Genomic DNA, 20,287 nt, shown 5'->3' with positions numbered 1-20,287 from the left:
ATTACAATGCTTCACCACAATACAGTCTTTACAATACAATTCACCTTCAGGCACTCTTGTAGTGTGAAAAAACTCACTATAGCTTATGCTATCTTTGGTTTATTTACCTATTTCTTATTTTATATATTTGTTTATGGCCTCTTAAAAACTGTTATAGAAATAAATTCACAAATGTCAAGTCACGAAAAATATCGCAGCCATGAAATACGCCTACTATACTTCAAAAAGCTAGACAAAATATTCAATGGGTACGTCTGCAAGCAACCATGAGACATATCCACATGGATATTCCAACAATGGTGCGCCACATTTCCGAGGGCTTGTTAATGCAACGTTTACATACGGATAAAGTTCGCTTGGTGGCGCCTCAGGCTCACAAAAATCTTTTAACGGTCTTAGTGTTGTTTTTTCCGCATGACAGAATTGACGTGCGCAGAAGAGCACTCCCTTAGCAAAGGCAACTAAACATTTGCTCGCGTTGATAGACCTTCGCCCTTAGATAAACGGTGCGCGATGGAAGTTGCTGTATCACTTAGTTAATCACTTTTCTTGAAAACGGTGATTTCCATCAGTATAAACTCTGTCTTTCTCGAAATCTGTGTTAAGTTTCGAGAAGCAAAGGTTGTCTCATATCTCCGTTACTATAGAGTAAGATTGCTTATGAATAAAGCGTCAGAGATCTTACTTCTTTTGAGTGATTTGGACGCAGCTTGAAATTTCCGTAGCAAAGTATCAATGGATCTAGCAGCGAGGAGAACCTTGCACATGATGGTTACTTGTTGAGCAGTGAAGCTCGTGGTGCGCATTAAAATGATTCTTAGAATTGTAGGCCTGCTTTAATCACTGATGATAAAGGTTGGGTTCCACAGATATTTTCTACTTTATGTAAATGCGATAATTGATGATCGTGACTCGTAGGGAAATCTAGGATTGTGTCTTATGTGCTTGCAGCGGGCGATGACGCCAGTGATCGCGATAATTTTATTTGTTTGCGCATACCAATTCGCATGCCGAGGTGCACGGCGCAGACGCGGCCAACATGCCTCATGTTATCTCCGGAGGGCTGCGGAAGATACGCAGCCACGCCCCTTTTGGTTGACGCTTTCGATGCCTGTTTTTCTGGAAAATAAACTAGTCTTGTCGATTTGGGCGCACGTTAAAGAACCCCAGGTGGTCAAAATTTCCGGAGTCCTCCACTACGGCGTCTCTCATAATCATATAGTGGTTTTGGGACGTTAAACCCCACAAATCAATCAATCAATCAACTAGTCTTGTCCCAAACTTCAAGGAGTGTAGGCGTCTTCTTTTCGCGCCTCCGTGGGGCGAGTACGCTACATGCTTATCAATGGTCGTAGTGGAAGCATGACGGCGAAGTAAAAAGTGTGTACATGACTTGTTCTCTCTCTCTCTCTCTCTCTCTCTCTCTCTATATATATATATATATATATATATATATATATATATATATATATATATATATATATATATATATATATATATATATATATATATATATATATATATATATATATGTGTGTGTGTGTGTGTGTGTGTGTGTGTGTGTGTGTGTGTGTGTGTGTGTGTGTGTGTGTGTGTGTGTGTGTGTGTGTGTGTGTGTGTGTGTGTACCACCAAGCACATAGGTTAGCGCTTCAACGTATGTAATTTAAACGCAGAAAACTGACATTTCAAAAGTGAACACAACTATTGTATCAGTGACTGAAAGCTTTGCAGAAAAAAATGGTAGATTACTCAATGTATAGAATGAGATTGGATAAAACCAGTGCTGCATTTTCTCGTCTTTCTGAAATAATGACATTTGTTAGAGCTTTTTATTTATTTTTTGGATGTATTAACATATTTCGTTATTCGTTGACGTATTTCGTTATTGGCGTATTTCGTTACTCTTTTTCTTGATGTTTATTTCGTTCAGAATAGTGGTGCAGCCAGATATTTTTGTTTTGGTGGCCGGGGTGGTGGCTCCGTTTACGTCATGTATGTTTGCGTTGTGTTTGCAAGTTCTTGTTTTTAGCTTGTGGTGTTGTCCGCTTACTCTAATGTAGATCCCAATCACTTCAATATACATGCCGCGAGCTTGAAAGCAGTAAACCACCTCTTCAGCGCCATATTTCTCGTTCGTCTCGTTAGTGATGGTTTGATTAAAGTCATCGAGCACGTGTCTAATGAAGGAGTGGGTGATGACGGCGCAGACGTCCCTGGAGGGCACCGCGGACAACCTGCGCCAGGCAGCTGCGTACGGCGAGATGGGACACGAGTGCGCGCGTCGTGGGCGCTGTCGGAGTCCTGGGGCGATCTGCAGACCTTCGCTTCTTGACCGCTCGCTTCTGTGCGGCTGCCCGACCAAGAAGTCCGCCTACGACCGCTTCTACGATGTCTGCCACCAGGGGCAGGCCTTGCACGTGAGTTCGAAGTTTTTCAAAGACGATAGTCTTCCTTGGGGACCTTCGACGCCAAAGTCTTGGTCTGTCTGTCTGTCTGTCTGTCTGTCTGTCTGTCTGTCTGTCTGTCTGTCTGTCTGTCTGTCTGTCTGTCTGTCTGTCTGTCTGTCTGTCTGTCTGTCTGTCTGTGCATTTGTCCGTTTGCCCACCATAACAATTCCCAAAACGGCATCAAACAATATCCCAAACGGACAACCCCATCCGCAGCACCCACCAATATTGCTCATGTTTCAGCGTTCATACTTGTGCGATTGTCAATTAAAAAGCAATGATTGTGTATATCTGAGGCGCCATAACAACACGTAGATATTTTGTATGTATGTCTGCATAGCAGAGAAGTCACACACAAGTAATTGTAAAGACCGTAGCGATGCTCAAAAAGGCAAGTGTTTCCAACGCTTTGCTGAGACGACACGGTGGTGACACCTGCCCGACGCTTCACGTTCTACACCTTATCGCCTCCGAGACAGGCGCGCATCTTTCTCCGCGGGCGTGCACGCCTTCCTTCATTTTCGAAAATAACTTCCAGATGGCGCTCGTGTCTAAGGTGCCTCGATCAGCTCGTTCGCCTTCGCTACACGGATTGATACTCTCTAACGCAATGCGTCCTGAATACAATTCACCAATTTGCTAGCACCCAACATCAAATAAACGTTTTGTTCACACTCTGCAGACGCAAAACTATTGCCTTTCGACGACATTTGCAGTGACACATGCAGATACGAGGCCAATTTTTTTTTTCTTTGTAGCCTACTGTTCAGCCTTCTTGACTCCGTTAGCTTTTATGTGTGCGTGTATATTCTCTGGCCCAACCTCGGTCAATCCTCTGTTCAATCGGTTCTGCGAAAGATGGGGAAACTTTATTGGAAAATACCTATCCTCCAAACGTATTCATCTGGGTGAAGAAGGAAGGGGGGGGGGGTGAAGTCAGAGCATGTAGATAGATAGATAGATAGATAGATAGATAGATAGATAGATAGATAGATAGATAGATAGATAGATAGATAGATAGATAGATAGATAGATAGATAGATAGATAGATAGATAGATAGATAGATATAGATAGAAGTGCACATCACGATTGTCTCAATCACGCAGGGTAATTGCCTCTTCTCCGAGGTATGTTCGTCGGCAGACGCCAATTCTCGTTGCGTGAACGGTACGTGCCAGTGCTCCGAGGGCCTGCAATCAGTGAAGCCCGGTCCCTGTCGCCGCTGGGGCTCGTACGGTGAGCGTTGCGATGGCGGCGTGGCCGGCTGCGTGGGCCTCGGCGTCGTGTGCGGCCGCAACTCGGTCTGCACGTGCGCAAGGGACCGCGTGCGCCTCAACGACGCGTGCGTCCTATGCGGCTCAGAGCCGGAGAGCGACTGCGCCACACTGCTCACTGCGCGCGAGGTGGGCGGCTTTAAGGCGAAAGGCTTAGAGGCCTCATTAGACGTGACAATCGACCGTCGGCTTCCGTGGCGTCAACACGAGTAAACCCAAAAATGATCACACGGCGACATCACCATGACAGTGGTGTCATAGAACGCTGCTTAACATGGTGGCTTTACCACATGACATCGTATCCCATCACGGGCTTGGTGAAAGGTGCGCCGTTCCCTGAGGCAGTGCACAAACACATTTTATCAAGAATATTTCTGTGGTGGGGGGGAGGGGGGAGAGTTCAGGATTGGGGTTTATGAGAAAAGGAAGATGGCTTTCCTCGTCAAGTTGTTTTAGGCGAACACATAAAGGGTACTGTGACTTTTTATATCAGCGAAACGCTGTACGATTGTTGGTGAGAATACACTGATGTGTGTTATTACAGATGGGGACAGAGTTGATATATTGTATGCACTGAGAGAAATGAAACGACGTAGATATTCCGGGTAATATATCGGCTTAAGGAACAGACGCCTTTTGATTATAAGATGAAACCACGGACTAACGTGACACATACTCTCGGTGAAGCCTCAATCCAGTGACCCACATATAGATGTTTTCCATTGGGCTGATTCACCAAGTAAGTCTATAGCCAGAATGACACATCTCCGCCTAGGTAGTTGATCATCTTCACGAAACAAAAACATCGCGCACTACACCACACAAGGAAAACGAAGAGGTAGCACAGCGCCTGTGCCTCGTCTTCCTTTCTTTTTTTCTTCCTATCCTTGGTGCATGCTGTTTTAGCCTTGTTAGTTAGGGGACATAAAAAGTGCTCCCAATTTCGAAACCCGAGCCACATGCCTCGGCAACCTGTGCCATGGCTGAAAAATCTATTTGCCAGAAGAACTTTGTTTAAGTCATGCAGTACACTGCTGTAAGAAACCCAGCGCAAGTAGACTTCAAAATTTTGACTATATGTATGATCAAATTGTTTTTGCCTTCGTCAACACACTTTTAGTTTGCCTTCCCTTCACCCGCAGTGACCCCTCTGCCGGCTAATCCTCCTCCACGTCTATGCAAATGGCTGTGCCGGGAACCAGGGGCGTAAGCAGCCACTCATTTTAGGGGGTGGGGGTGGGGAGGGGGGCTGAAGGAACGTTGAAGAGGGGGCATGGTCACGACCATTTGTTTTTACTAGCAGAAAAACCCCTTTATAGCATTAATTCTGTTCATGTGTGCTCACAGGGGTGTCACTCATTTGTCCTGATTGGTGATAGGAAGTGATAGGTGATTGGCACTGAATTAAAAGGGGGGGGGGGGGGGGCTGACACAGACTTTGGGGGGGGGGGTAGCAGAAAAATTCTTAAGCCTGAGGTGTCGCTGGCGTCGACATTGCAAGCGGTCTTGATTTGGTTTCTTCAAGGCCTCTTGTCAAAAAGAACGTCGTGTCCAGCGGCGCCTTGTTCACACATTCAACTCCTGCCGTCTTCTGTGCCCGGCGCAGTCATTCAGGTTCTCCTCGTTTGCGGCGCTTCTGTCGGTGCAGAGGGTGGCTCTGATCTCGTCTGTGCTGATCACTCTCACGGGAGTGGCGCTAGCGGTGGCCAGCCTTCTCGGCAACCTGCGCCAGCGCTGCTGCGTGGGAACGGGTGACCACGAAGATGCCACTTTCAAGATCCCGGAGTGGGCCGAGCCGGACAGCTACTACATGTCCACGCGGTTCTGGGTGTCCGAGCAGCCGTACTTTGCGATGGACCACCGTGAAGCGAGGCTGCCTCCCAAGAAGTACTTCTCCTGGTAGCTGCGTGCAAGCCTCGGTCGGCTTCACCGTCTTAGTTAACGCGTCCCGGCCGGCACACGAGAGGCTCGCGCCAGGTTTCGAACAAGCGCTTGGAATTTTCGCCCAGTGAAACGTGAACAATTGTCATATTGCGCTTCGCTCACGTCACTGGGGCATTTTCATTCCACATTTTTTATTGTCCTACTCACAAGAACAAGCGCTTTGTAGTTTTTGTTATCCGTTATAAGTTTTGGCAAAAACGGTGTGAAAATGCGGGACTGTGAAACGGCGACTTGTACGCAACGTGCAGGACAAACGCATGTATTTGGATGGAACGTTACCTGCGTGGCAAGCTATTTGTGCAATAATACGAATAATAAGAACCTTTTTTTGTGAGAAGACTTGTTCGTATTAAGAACTCCTGTGTTTTACAAGTTAATAATTGTCGAGTTAGATTCATATTCATTAGGAAGCTTATTAACAGGAAGTAACAGACAATAATGCAAAAGAAAGTATAGGGGTTCTTATCATATATAGTAGTGTCACAAATCGGCAGATTGCTGCGATGGGCTCCCACCTATAGGGGCCAACGGGGAGACCGTGTTTCCCGACAGCTTCCTTGGACTGCTGGATCGCCCAAAGTTGCTTGTCCAGGCCCGAACTGAGCAGTGCAGTCCGCCAACGTGCCCGAAGGTCGTCATTGGAGGCCGCAACCCCAGAATTTTTACCAATGCTGGACATTCTCATCGGATATGGTCAAGAGTGGCTCTGGTGGTACAGTACTGGCATAGATTAGAACTATACGCCGGGATATATGTGGTGCATGATGACAAGGTTCGTGTATGTGCATGTTTGTAGCTGCTGCCACTGAACGGACTGGGCCCGATTTAGATTGGGGTGAGGTGGAGGGTACTGCCGCCTTTGCAGTCGATAGTGTTGAGTTATGTCATTAAATTTGGTGAGCCGATCGTCCCATTGCCACACCGATGCAGAAAAGTCCTTTTGGGTGGCCGCTTCGTCTGACATGACTCGGAACGTAAAACCTCGAGCCACGTTGTGCGCCACTTTATTCGGACTGTCCTCCGCGTTACCTAGTGGTGTGTGGGCAGGGAACCACAAGATGTGCACGTATTTGTCCGCCTCGTGAATTTCGCCTGCACTAAGAATCCGCATTGTCTCGGGGGAGATTCCGCCGCTGGCGTAGTTTCGAACGGCTGTCTGCGAGTCGCTGATTACAGATGAGGCGTAAGTGTGGGCTATGGCCATCGCGATAGTCACTTCCTCTGCCGTTTATACGTTCCGTGTGATGATTGACGCGCTGCTTTTGCATTGTTGTGTGTGGTCTACGACAGCAGCCACGAAGCGGTGACGTTCCTGGTAGCGTGCTGCGTCGACAAAGACTGCCTTGTGGTTGCGCCCAAACATATTTGACACGGCTCAGGCTCTACTGACACGTCTGCCCTTGTTGTGTTCAGGGTGCATGTTTCCTGGTATGGGTGGCACTGTGAGCTTGGCACGGATAGTGCGTGGTATGTCGTGTTTGTCTCCGTGTTGAATGTGATAAAAAGCATCTCTCAATGTTTAATGACTAGCCAGGTTCGATTACAGAGATTTGTATGACACAGGAAAAGCTTCTTACGTTGGTGTTAAAACTGATTGATCGATTGATATGTGAGGGGGTTAACGTCCCAAAACCACCATATGATTATGAGAGACGTTGTAGTGGAGGGCTGCGGAAATTTCAACCACCTGGGGTTCTTTAACGTGCACCCAAATCTGAGCACACGGGTCTACAACATTTCCGCCTCCACCGAAAATGCAGCCGCCACAGCCGGGGATTCAATCCCGCGAGCTATGGGTCAGCAGCCGAGTACCTTAGCCACTAGACCACCGCGGCGGGGCGTTAGTGTTAAACTACTTAGCACGTTTGTGGATGCTGACTCATCCATCCTTTATGTTAATTTCTGTGTGCTCTAGCCAAACTATAGACAATGTAGAAGTGCACAAGGAGTTTGTTTGCCTAAAATCGTGTTCTGTAGGACTTCAGTGCATGGTCTTGCGAATCGGACGTGCAATTACACTGTGTTATCTGATCGAAGGACGTCAGCTGTTTTGAATTGGAACGATAGAATATTATAAGATATTAGCATCGATCAAAAAAAAAAAAAAACTTTGGTCATCTCTCGCTAAAGGGAACCATGAGTAGATGCGAAGCAGCGGGCGCTAACACTTATACTGGCGGCGTTGACGCTGGCGCTCATCAAGCGAAAGCCAAGTAAACACATCCTTGACTGAATTTCCAACGCGCGATCCAAACCGTTGTGCAGTGGGAGCAGACAGTTTTTTACTAGCAGACGCTGCCTGCGTCGGCCTTGCGAGGGGAGAGGGAGTGGGTGTGGCACGAACATGCGCAGTAGGGGTGTACGTGCATGCAGGGACAGCGTTACACAGACCAATCAGAGAGCTTCTTCGCATATAAAATAGTGTAGCTTGCACTAAGTCGCTCAAAGCTGGTGTTACAGCTGGGTCGCGGGAGTGCTGCTGGGAATTTGGCTGTTCATCGCTTGGCTAGGTTTTAAATGCGAGGCATTCTTTAGCTGACTCCAGGCACTTTGAGCGTTTGCATAACAATCTAACTGCCTATACATCTGGGTGTCCTCCTTATCACCTCCTTACCATATGGTAAACCAAGATTAATATGGGAGGGTAAAAAGGTTCGTTGGTAGTTTAAATGCGAGAGCGTTAAGAAAAACTGACATCGGCAGCGTTTATCCGATGAATTTCAAACGCGAGAATTCTGCGAGAAAATCAAGTATTCTACTGCAGAGCCACGCCAGGCTTATTTCTTTCTTGGTCTTTTTTTTCTCTTTCTGCCTTTCATCCTATTTTTCCTTTCCACGCCTCTCTTCGAGCACAAATTTGGTTTTTGCCTGCCGCTCTGCTTCACACATATACACATCGTGGGTTTCATCAGCTCAATATTTCAGCACGTGTGGTTGCCATGCGCAGCTCTAAAAAACAGTTGTATTGCATTAGCACAAAGACGATCGTATCGGGAGGATCATTGAAAGCTGAGAAAACGCGCGTGAACCTGGCGTGAGCAAACCGGCGATTGATCCCCTAGATAAAGAGCTCCAGTATCGAGAAAATGGCACTCATTAGTAATGAATTATGTTCTGCCTCGTGGATCTGGTGCACAAATTTTGATGTTTGTCAAATTGTAACGTGTCTTTTTTTTTTACCTTTTCTGTTCTTTCTCTTTTTTTGTTTTTTCAGTTTTGTCGTATATGTAAACAGGGGGTTTTGGGAAATCTGTCTACTGTTATTGAAAAATTACAGAAAGGACGTACCAATCGTGGGCAGCGCAGAAAATGAATAAGTTCCCACTCAGCCACCTTTCGGTTCCGCTACAGAAAGGACGTACATGCTTGCTACCTGCGGCGTTCCCTTCATAGTGGCACAAGGCATCTTCAGCAACTTTTTAACAAGTAGTCGAGTCAAATGGGCGATTTCAGGTGCTTCCTGTGAATAGTCCATGGTCAGTTTGAAATTTCCGAAAGGCGGCCGCTGGTAATCACCAGGGAGGGATGAAATCTGGCTAATTTAACTGGTGGAAACGAAACGGACGCATTGAAAATGGCATCTACTATTAACTTTCACAACTCCCTCGGTGAAATGCCCCGCCGCGGTGGTCTAGTGGCTATGGTACTCGGCTGCTGACCCGCAGGTCGCGGGTTCGATTCCCGGCTGCGGCGGCTGCATTTCCGATGGAGGCGGAAATGTTGTAGGCCCGTGTGCTCAGATTTGGGTGCACGTTAAAGAACCCCAGGTGGTCAAAATTTCCGGAGCCCTCCACTACGGCATCTCTCATAATCATATGGTGGTTTTGGGACGTAAACCCCACATATCAATCAATCCCTTGGTGAAGACACTGTTTCCCTCGCATCGGGGAGAAGCATAAGCGAGCGTTTATAAGCGGCCATGCCGCAGGAAAGTGTTGCCATCAGACGAAATATATCCAGACTGAAGTTTGATAATGGAGAGAGAAACAGCGTTTTCGAAGTGCATGGTTGATGTGCTCGTAGATGGGTCGGTTTCACCTGCTAAATTAACCATATTTCATCGCCTTGCGGCTATTACCAGCGGCAGCCTTTCGAAACTTTCGAAGTGGCTATGGACTATTCGTAGGAAGGACTTGAAATCGCCCATTCAACTCGACCACTTATTTCCACTGGTTATAAAGTGATTTTTTATTTCTATAATTATAGTCTTAATCATTCTATACGCATCTGATGGTGCGTTTTACCACAGTATAAAGCTAAAGTCGCAGGTAGCCCGCAGAAAACCTTTTTCTGTAATTTTTTGTGGTCACATTTCTTGAAACATCCTGTATATACATATTTGTATTACATGATAAATAAGCCTTCAGTTGATATTCTGCGCTTGACCCTGTCTGCTTGTAATCCGTGTTCTCTACCACACCGTATACATCGATCATTAATGCCCAAACCTGCCCAATTGTTAACTTTGATTATCTTCATCAGAACTTCCAATTTGTTGATCAGTCAAGTAATGGCCAGTTGTCATTCTCAACGTGTCAGCATCTTTGCAGTATATGTAGTTCGCTGACCCTATACCACATTTAAAATGTGCAATGAAATAGCCTGCTTTTTCAATGTACGGGGGAGGGGGGGTATTCAAAGTTCCCAGGCCACTATCCCATGTATTGCTATGGACTGAGCGAGGCCAAGGAACTTTTCACCAGAACTTTACAGTCCTACTACGGTGCATATACTCACAATTTATGTTTTATTTTGGCTACATGCAGTTGACGTTTAGTTTTGCACTGATTACACAAAGCACATTTCGGACTGTGAAAGACATTTAATGTGGTTGGTTATAATGTATATATGTACGATGAGATACGGTCACGGGTGCTTTTTTTATACAAATGTCTATATACTACTGGTTGTCTCTTTTACAAAATTACAAAAGCATACGTTCAGAAGAGTTGAGGGGGTTCTTCTTTGCAGAGGCTTTCGCACCAACCTCACCACATCTATATACACAGGAAGTACATGTGTCTCTGCAGAAGTGTATCAACATGCGCTGGTTATCCAGTATCACACATGTCGTGGTTTCTCTGGGTGTCAGTCCTTCTCGAACATGTCTTCACCAGGATGACATATAAAATCGTTAAAGGCGTGAATGATTACTCCCAAGTTATATATTTAATGGAAATAATTGTAGTGGTGAAAGTTTGACCATCAGTACAAGAATAAAAGTCATCTATGTACAAGTGGCTTAAATGTCAACGTCGCTGTGGTCTGCGTCACTGGAAACCGTGGTCACATAAGATCCACGAAGTTGTCGACCGCAGTAGCTTGACTAGGAAGAGGACCGGGAAAGCCCTCTGTGTGAACACAACCCTGGAAGTGGTAAGCCTTGAAGTTGGGCCTTGAACCACGTTGAAATTGTAGCAAATCATGTACGTGTGTTGGAGGACGTGTCTTGTAAAGCTGAATTCTCGCTCTGATGTTCGTCCCGAGCCGTCTGCCAGTACCACCCATCTTGTAATTTCATATTCACAAGATGACATGGTGGCTAGCGCTATCTTGTGTTTGTCTCTTGTTGGCACTCGCTTTAGCCAAGGTAAATAGTCACGGTAGGTGCTGCAAGGAGGCGGTTTTTGTGTTGCGACAGGCCTTGGGGCCACCGCTGCTAAGTTTTTTGCGCAACATCAAACGTTGGTTTTCCAAGTGTTCCTGGTTCAGTTGTAGAGCACGTTGCTGAGCCTGAGCTGGAAGTCCTTGTAGAGCAGTTTGCCACCGAGGGGTACCCGCTGCACGAACATCTCCATGGTCATCAGGCACAGCGCTTTTCCGTTCATCAGGAATCGGTCGGTGGAGACAGCGGGCAGCCGATGCTGATCCATGACGTGCACGAGCCACACGGCCACGTCCTCCCGGCTCCACTGACGCGGATCTACGGAGAGAAGCAAAACGTTGTAACTTTATCTCCAGAGTTATGAAGCACAAACTGTGTTCGCAAATTGCACTTCTGTTTTATTGGTGTAAGTTGCGGTGACTGACTGGTGTTGCGTATTAGTTTTGATTGACAGATACATCACGACTATTAGCGGCACGAATGGGAGACTCTTGTTTCTCTACCAAGAACTTCAGGTCCTGCACTTTCAGTTGTCACAGTATTTAGAAAATGTATATTGAAAAATAAGAGTGGTTAATCGATGGGTCTCGTTACAGTTATGAGCTATGTTAGATACATATGATACCGGAACATACGGAGCCATCTAACTGTCGAATAATGAAAAATTTCCTGAACAAGCTCATTGAAATAACAGATAACTTTTTTTTCTTTTTTATGATGCCGGGCGGGGAGAATCTTTACCACGCGCTTATTACTATTTTCATTACTCGAGGGGCTTCATTTTAAAACTATGCGTTTAACCAGTCGGTCGCGTACTTTGATAATCGTGGTAATCTGATGTAGCACAGTTCTATTGTACACGTATTGCCATCTGCCGCCTTTTTTCTGACTCGAGGTTGACTTTAGCGAAAGAGCGCGAACACGAATATGTCATAAGCTTCTTCCAAATGGCGATAGGGGCCGCCAAACGGCTTTGTGACGCTTATAGAGCGCCAAAATCGAGAGATAGTACCGTACGATGGCTGAACAACGTGACGTCCTTACTACTCCGTGTCCTGTTTTGTTTTTAGACGTGCTTGCCGTATATAGTTGATAATCGCCAATGGCCAACCTAGTGGCCTTAATTTAAAATACTTTCTGTCTTAGTCTACACAAACTGCAAAAGTGTAGATGCCTCATTGTAATTATGCCCTGCAAGCGTTCAATTTTGAATGTGCATTGTGATACGTCAGCTTAGGAACCGCCGGTGATTACACGTGACTCTGCCTCGTTCAATGGACGCTCCACTGCGGCGATTTTTAATGTAAGGTTGCTTGGTAAGCCATAGTTTTATGCACCAATTTATTCGCGGCGATGTATACTATCTTGTATCTCTACACAGAACTATCTTGAGAAACTTTATTGCTTCGAGATATCTAAGGAAGCACCACCTGGTGATTCACAATGTGCCAGATGCAGTTCCATCAAACAACCACGCTATGGTAATGTCAGTTTTCACGCATGCGCAGCAGGAGTCATATGCGAGCGCACGGGAGTGGAACACACTATAAGTGGTGTGCCAAGCCTGTCCCATTGCTTTAAGCGACACTAAAGAGTAAAACGATTTTTCGCGTTTTAGTAAAGGACAATTTTACTACAAAACTACGCTTGGTAATCGAGAAAACGAGCGAAAGAAAAGTGTCTTAAGATTACTGCACCAAACACTGTGACGTAACATACTTTGAAGGCGTCTACTGGGTACTACGCATTTTCCAATTGACGAAAATAAAGCAGATTGTCAGCTGTGGCTGCCGTAGACCTAGCATACGAAGCCAGTTGCTAGAAAATACGAAAAATACGTTTTGAAAACTGTGACGTCACGCGCGAAAATTCTGGCGCGATTATTTTAAAAAGTGAAACTAGAACCTTGATTTTCTCCGCTAATATTGAACTTCTGTTAGTGAAACTTATGACATTAGTGTCCTGAGAGTGCAGTTTGCCAATATAAACGAAGTCATTGTTTCTCATTGGTGCAGAGTTATGGCCAAGCAGGATTTTGACGATAATGGAGGCTGGCTATACCTCTATTCTCGCCACGATGATAGAATTTCGAAATTACGATTGTTTGATTACAAGAACTATTTACCGCGCAGCTTTACCCCCTTAGACCCGGGAACCAAGAGCAGGCGGTTTTGAGAAACGCGTTATCACTTTATGTTCATCACTTGCGAAGGGTTTTTTTTTTTTTAGCTCTCGACAAGCATGGAGAATGCAAGGGGAGGCGCTGCAATAACCATTGTCTTCCCTCCCCCCCCCCCTCGAATGTAGAAACGTGCACACGCCTGTGATAGTAGCGACCGCACTACTTCTGAAAATACGGAGAATGCATGTAGCTCGCAATACATCACTGGCCGCACCAAAAAGTGTCAAAACTGGTAGCAGCAGCGGCGTACAAACGCGCACTTGTGCTCACCTTTCGGAAGGGAAGAACTGTCTTTTCGGTGCCTGGGCGCTTCCCCTCGGGGTGCAGGGGGTTGCCAGCGGACAGTCAGTGCGTACAGACCCCGGTACGTGGATGAAGGCTGCCGTTCGGGGGAGCCCGCCGCTGGGCCGAACCACGAGCTCGGACTCATTGTCTGGTATGATTCCTGCACAACGATGGAAGAAACTCTGTTGAGCACCTCGCATCGAAAATCCAGATGCTAGTTATCTGGTAACAGTGTTCAAAGCAGGCATACTGTAAACTCTTTTCCACAGCCGGGTTAACTCAGCAAGGATGCATTCGCCGGTCGCCGACGGTGTTTATTGAGGTGTTTCGTTAAATGGAGTCTCCGTCCGTCCATTCGTGGAGATTTAACCATGCGCCCTCAAGACTCATGCCTTCACATTTCTATAAAGCCCTGTTTGCGATATTTTTTGGTAATTTTTACAAACTTCTGCTGATTCACCATTATAACACGTGTCATTGAGAGCCATATTTTATGTAGCGCCTGCAGTTTATCAAAAGAGAATGCATTTCGATAAGAAACGTAGTCGACCATATTACTCTATAGCGGTCGCAGAATCCCATCACCGAGAGCAGCATCATGCTGTTACCGTTCTGCTCACAACTATCATGGACGAAGTCCAGCGATCTTTCCTACCTTATCCGTTTTTGTCGGAGCGTGAGAGGCCAACGAGAGCGTGACTTGAACGCTTCACGCCAGTGCGCAGATATCTTTAATAAACCTAGTAAGTACTCTTCCTTGATTACTGGTGTCGCGACAGAATTGCACATTTTCCCATAATATAGTTGGGTGGATACAGAAAATTCAGCTCTTATCGCAACAACCACGACATACCTTTCCTCTGAAGTCACTAAATGTAGGCCGCCGAACGACCCAATTTCTCGGCGGCTCTCCTTTCGCGCGACTGCCGGTGTTTCACTTGAGAAGTGCGTTTTCAGCGCGGCAATGCTTCCAGCAGTCCAACATTTGCATCGGACTACAGACATTTGTCATTGTGAAGCGTGCGAAGTATACTCTCCAAGCCTTCTTTGTACGACGCTTACAAGGTGATAGTGATTATGAAAGAAAATAAAATTGCCCCTGAAGAATCTCATTGAGTTTATACCGCAGCGTAATGTCTCCCGGAACTCTGTATCTGCCGCAGTAAAAGATCCTTCATCTGTCATCAAAACAGTGAAACGGACAAGCAGAGAGCGATATAAATGTAAATGCTCAGAACGAATCGTAGAAAGGTCTTTGACAAAGTGTAAAAGCCGTTAAAAGCTGACAGTGCTTGCGTGTCCTGTCAACTGTCGCGGTTATCGCGCGGTGCACGAGATGAACGACTTCCGGCGGCATTGGCATGTTTATACGGAAGCAGATAGCGTCGGCCCGTAATTATCGGTGCACTTTTCCCGCGTTTCAACGAAGTACAGTGAAAGCTGTACGCGGGCGCGAATCTTGGACAACGTTGGCCCACGACAGTCGTCGTAGGCTACCCGCTGGGAGCACACTTACCGGCACCGCGCACGGCTTGTGAACTTGGACGTCGTACATCCCGCGTTAGTCGACTGGACGCTGCTTGCCAGGTAGCTCCGCTTTGAACTCCTATTGAGGGTGGTGCCTAGGTTTGGGGTAGTTGAGACGAAATTGGTGTCTTCAGGGTGACCAGATGTGCAGTCGAGACCGCCCTGGGCCGGCAAGTCGTGGTGGTATTTCTTTCGGGAAGTCAGGTTACACTGAAGCACCCTGTCCTATTCGCCGTTGAGGCCACCGGCGCGCAGGTATGGCATCCGCGGTATACTCCAATAGTCGCACCACCGCGACTGGGACAAAGCTCGGACGTGAGTCGCTCCTCACCCAACCACGGGTCTGAGACTACTGCTGCCTCCGATGCTCCCGTTTGGGCTGCAACCATGCTTCACGGTTCCCTTTCCCATTTCAGCCTCCTCTCTCTCCTCGTTTCCTTTCTCTCGGTCTGCGCTATTTCCTCTGCCGTCCTCATTTCCTTTCTTCTCCGCGTCAGGGGGGTTCTCTCCCCCCCCACAGCAAAGGTGTGTCCCTCCCTGCCGGCCGTCTACCCGCGGTTGGTTTCCGCCCGGGGCAGCTGGCGCGTCGCTCCTGGCAGCCCGCGTCCGGGCCACCTGTCCACGTCACGTGGTAGCAGTCGCCGCCACAGCGAGAAACAGCTGTCGCAGGAGACGCGCGCGCGCCATCGGCCGCGCGAGCATCCTGCGCCCTCGCAGAACGCGGGCCCCGATGTTGCAGCGCGGTGCCTGATCCACTTCCGTCTTCGCGAAACACCCTCTCCGCTGCACCTTTTGTTGTCGGAGCTCGCCTTCTGCCCAATGCTTTCCACGCGCCGGCTTTTCTTCTTGGCGAGGTGGTCCTCTCTCGCGAAGATTCTGTCTGCCGCTAAACGACTGCCTGCACCCTCCCGTGCATCTTCCCACCGCTACGCATCGGCCGATTCTTTCGGCACTGTTTTCCTTCCTCCTTGGCTGGTTTAACGCCACGCCGCGTGCACGGCCGAATGTGGAACGGCCGGCGACCCACATTCGGGACGCCTTGCTGCGCGTAATATATAGGTCTCTGGACACTGGCCTCTGCGGCACGCGGGTGCCCCTATTTTGAGCAGCCGATGGGCCGTGGCCGTTGGGCCTAGACCTTGTCTTTTCGCACGCAAGCAGCCTCCTGTTTTGACGCCTGTCGGCCAGGTGCTAAGTAAAAGGATGGTTTGGGGCGCATCCGCTAGTTGCACGACGCGATGTAAGGTGAAGGTAATTCGACGCACAAAGAAATACATATACGGGTGGGTGCTGGCACTGTGTTCTCGAATACTAGCGCGCTTTCGGTTCCTTAACTTATCGAGCACGAAAAGGTGTTTTGTAAACATATACGCTTCGGTACGCTTATAGAGTCTATCTAATGACAGCAAGGAGCGAAGCGAACTGCTTGCCTCTGAGCACCAAGAAAGATTTTCAGCCGGAAGCACAGGTGCAAAAAGAACGACTCATCGCTGGCTATCACCGCTCGTCGTGTGTCGCCTTACTTCCATCCATGTCATTTTTCATGCTGGGAATTCATTTCTTAACGTGCAACCATCGATCTCAGACGAGTTTTATTACCTGTGCTCCATTTTCTCAAATTATAACAGCAATGTGAAATACTTGCGTTAAACCTTCGGTCCGACAGTTCACCTGTTCCCCTTTTGTCACCAATGAAAGCTTGCTTACAGAGCCGTATTGCCCATGTAAGCGCATCGTAAAAACATGAATTATTATAGAAACGTAAGCTGGTTAGTTCAAATTTTAAACAACTGATACCGCCAGTTTAAATTTCGAACTGACACCACCAGTAGCTAAAAAAGCGCTATTTTCAAATATTTGTTTGTTTATTTAGTTAAAACTTCTCGATATTGCCTCTTCGTATACTTGACTTTTCTCGGCAGGGATGCACCTCGTTCGGTACGTGGCCAGGTGGTTTGGTTGTAAATTCTGTTTAGACCAAAGAATCGCGAACAAGCAGATATCGCGATACTGGCACTTAATAACTTCGCGTATTTTGTTCGCTTGTTCCTTTTTTATTATTATTTTTTTGCGGTTTAGTGGTTTGTTTGTGGGGTGGAGGCATAACGATGGCGGTTGTGACCGCTGCTACACCCTCCGCATCGGCGGCTGGGGCTGCTCCGGTGGACGCTGCGCAGCGCAAGTTGCATCCAGGGGAGTTCACACACCGACGAGTGCGCTGCAGCTTCGCTTCACTGACTAGAACAAACGGACACCAAACATTTTCCGGCGCTATACCGCATCGTCTGCTTCGAACAGTTATAAACGGAAAGTGAAAACGAAAGCGGGGTCCTGGAGAGCGGAACGCCACACTCGGGTCAGCGAGCGGTATGCCTATGCACGGATGAGGCGGCAAGCATGGCGGCCGGTACGTCGCATACTGGGCGTTTAGTGGAAGGCAAGTACGCATCGGCAAAAACAAGCGAGAACGCTGGCGGAAGCCGGCTGCAGTCCGAACGGAAGCGCCGTCTCCTCCGGTGCTTCACTTCCGGCGATCAAAAGGGCTCTTCCGGTGGGCTGCCGCGCGCGTTTGTGCATGCGTTTACAGCCGCGTCGACGGTTGGTCTTGCAGCGTGTACGCGTGATAACGACTTAAGCAAGCCGACGAGTGAAACACTCGTCGGCTAGCTTTGTTATGTTACAGCAGCTGCGCTTCCTTCCGCCCAACGGCTGTAACGCTTCTCTTTTACACGTCGAACGTAAACCACTCCCACTGCACCGGCTTGTACTCGCAATTACGGCGCTAATGCCCACGCCTTGGATGAAATATAGCACTCCTCTATGGAGAACGTGAACTGTATTCTCTAAGTCGAAAGTGCTAAATAAATATGTAACAGTGACTAAAATTAAAAATGAAAGATGCTTGAGCTTCGCTTTGAGCAGTAAACGAACGTGATAGCGTAGTTGGGTCTTGTGAACATCGCCTTCTCAATCGGAAGGCTTTGCTCCCCGAAAGTAACCCCCGTATATTCACAAACGCTCCTTCACTCAAGGGCTCTCCTCGACTCGATGGATGGATGGATGGATGGATGGATAGATATGGCTGTACCCTTTAGATCGGGTGGTGGCTAGCGCCACCAAGCCGTAATACTTAATGAACTAAAAACTAGATTTATTTTTTTCCCTTAAAAAGTGAGTTTGAGGATTCGTACTTTGCAGTGAAGGATTTAATTTTCACTCGTGCCTTGACTTTAGCCACCAATCAGATAACCTCCTTCTAATCAAAAAAAGTCGATGGGCGCGCCGTCTCTCGGCGGACCAAGTCACTGTATATCGGCAATATTCTGCAGTGATTCTTGAGAAGCGCAGCGTCAATTTCAGTCGAGCAGCGGCGCAGTGCTCAACTCAATCAAGTGAAGGATGGAATTCGAGTCGAGGAGCGTTTCCGAATACGGGGGTAAAGAAGCGTAAAACTGACCGTTTCAAACTATCCTATAGAACGCCTATAGTAGTGCCCACCAAGCTTCAATTATTCCTCTTGCGAAGTGGCGGTGCATACACTACCCGTCCGTAAGAGTAACACGCACAGCTGAACACTGACGATTTTATTGATGACAATGATGATTAATTGTGCTCGTGCGCTTTGCATCTTGTGGGTCTTTAAACGAACCAGTAACTGCACAAATCACCTGTTCTGATGCCTGGTGCGATTCTGCGTTTCTGCCGTGCGATAATACAAGCACTAAGGATACCGTTTCCACTGCATGACATTCGTATAAAGCTTTCCTTTTTTTTCAAAATTTTTTTCCAATAAAGTCATGGCTCTTTGGTAAAACGAACACCTGATTGCCACGCAGGGCCTAAGTGCGAATCTCACTCAAGTGAATATTTTTATTCTTCCTTTATTTGCATCAACCTTGAATTTTTCGCTGGTGCACAACGCTGACCTTAAATTCTCGATCGACGAACGCCAACTCTGAGATTTCTGCGAAACGAGCTCCTTACACTGCTACCTCATTATGAACACTTACCAATCTCTCGTACGTTCACACTCATCAGGAAGAGCTGGCAGATCACACGATTGTCAGTAGTCACAAAATATTTTTTATGAACAATCGAGGTTCATGCAAAGTGCCCGCGATTAAATGTGCTGGGAAAATGTGGGGCTTGAACGACGGTGTGAAAACGTTCGCGACGCTAGAGTCGACATCTCCTGGCAACCGAGGCGTTGGTTATTCTTGGTTTAAAGAACAGCACGAAAACGTGGCAAATACCACGTCGTAAATTTCAGGCTGATAGAAATGGCAGTCACCTTAAAATACCAGCTGCGTCACATTTATGTATTGAAATTAGAAAGTTCAGGTCACGTTTATCACTAAGCACGTAAACTGATGACGTCAGAGCTTTTGCGACTTTAGCGTCAACATGTTTTATGCAACCGAAGCGCCTTTTATTCATGGTTTAAAACAACGCCAAAGCAAGGCAAGCGCTATCTAAAATATTGAAGCCATTAAGAAATGACAATGAGCGTATGATAATAGCTACGGCTGAGCTGCAGCATTGAAGTTAACTTCCGGTCACGTTTCTGGAGAAGCAGGTCGATCAATCGAGTGATTTTCTGTTTTCTTCATGTTAATGAATGAGCAGTTATTTTCTGGGAAATTAATATTTTCTACACTATCATGCAGATAATGCTGTGAGGTACAACTTTACCATGTTGTATCAGCAAAGGGTCATGCCTTGTGCCATGTAGGGCTGCTTTCAAGTATGAACCAACTCTCCGAGCTATAAGTTATTTTGCGCTCTAATGAATTGCGAGAAAATTTTCGTGCGTAATTTTCTGCACAGAAAATATTTTCTAGGCTGCGGAATAAATTAACCACCTTTTAAGACAAATATGGCAATATTTACAAGGAAAATAACGCGTGCATTCTTCAGCCGAATCGCAGGCTGCTAAGTATAGTGGCACATTATTTACAGAGTCTAAATGAACTTGAGTGCCAAGTAGGTTGTCACTCTTTACAGTAAACTGGTCTGGCTG

At 47.0% G+C, this 20,287-nt stretch overlaps 2 protein-coding genes across 2 annotated transcripts; one reads left to right on the top strand and one right to left on the bottom strand.

Annotated features, from left to right (window-relative positions):
* The first annotated feature begins 2,073 nt into the window (after positions 1-2,073).
* LOC142796065 (uncharacterized) lies at positions 2,074-6,005 on the top strand. The gene is made up of 2 exons (XM_075886192.1): positions 2,074-2,419; positions 5,373-6,005. The coding sequence occupies exons 1-2, from the start codon at positions 2,183-2,185 to the stop codon at positions 5,625-5,627; spliced, it is 492 nt and encodes a 163-aa protein (XP_075742307.1). The 5' UTR covers positions 2,074-2,182; the 3' UTR covers positions 5,628-6,005.
* Positions 6,006-10,478: 4,473 nt separating this feature from the next.
* LOC142796064 (ets DNA-binding protein pokkuri-like) lies at positions 10,479-15,883 on the bottom strand. The gene is made up of 3 exons (XM_075886191.1): positions 15,257-15,883; positions 13,726-13,900; positions 10,479-11,591 (listed from the first exon to the last, which is right to left on the bottom strand). Exons 1-3 carry the CDS (start codon positions 15,293-15,295, stop codon positions 11,377-11,379), a joined length of 429 nt encoding a protein of 142 aa, XP_075742306.1. The 5' UTR covers positions 15,296-15,883; the 3' UTR covers positions 10,479-11,376.
* Positions 15,884-20,287: the final 4,404 nt, after the last annotated feature.

This window comes from Rhipicephalus microplus, unplaced genomic scaffold (assembly GCF_043290135.1).
Source record: "Rhipicephalus microplus isolate Deutch F79 unplaced genomic scaffold, USDA_Rmic scaffold_1064, whole genome shotgun sequence".
In the NCBI taxonomy this organism is placed as follows: domain Eukaryota; kingdom Metazoa; phylum Arthropoda; class Arachnida; order Ixodida; family Ixodidae; genus Rhipicephalus; species Rhipicephalus microplus.
The sequence above is the reverse complement of the archived record's forward strand: the minus strand, read 5'-3'. Positions and strand labels throughout refer to the sequence as shown.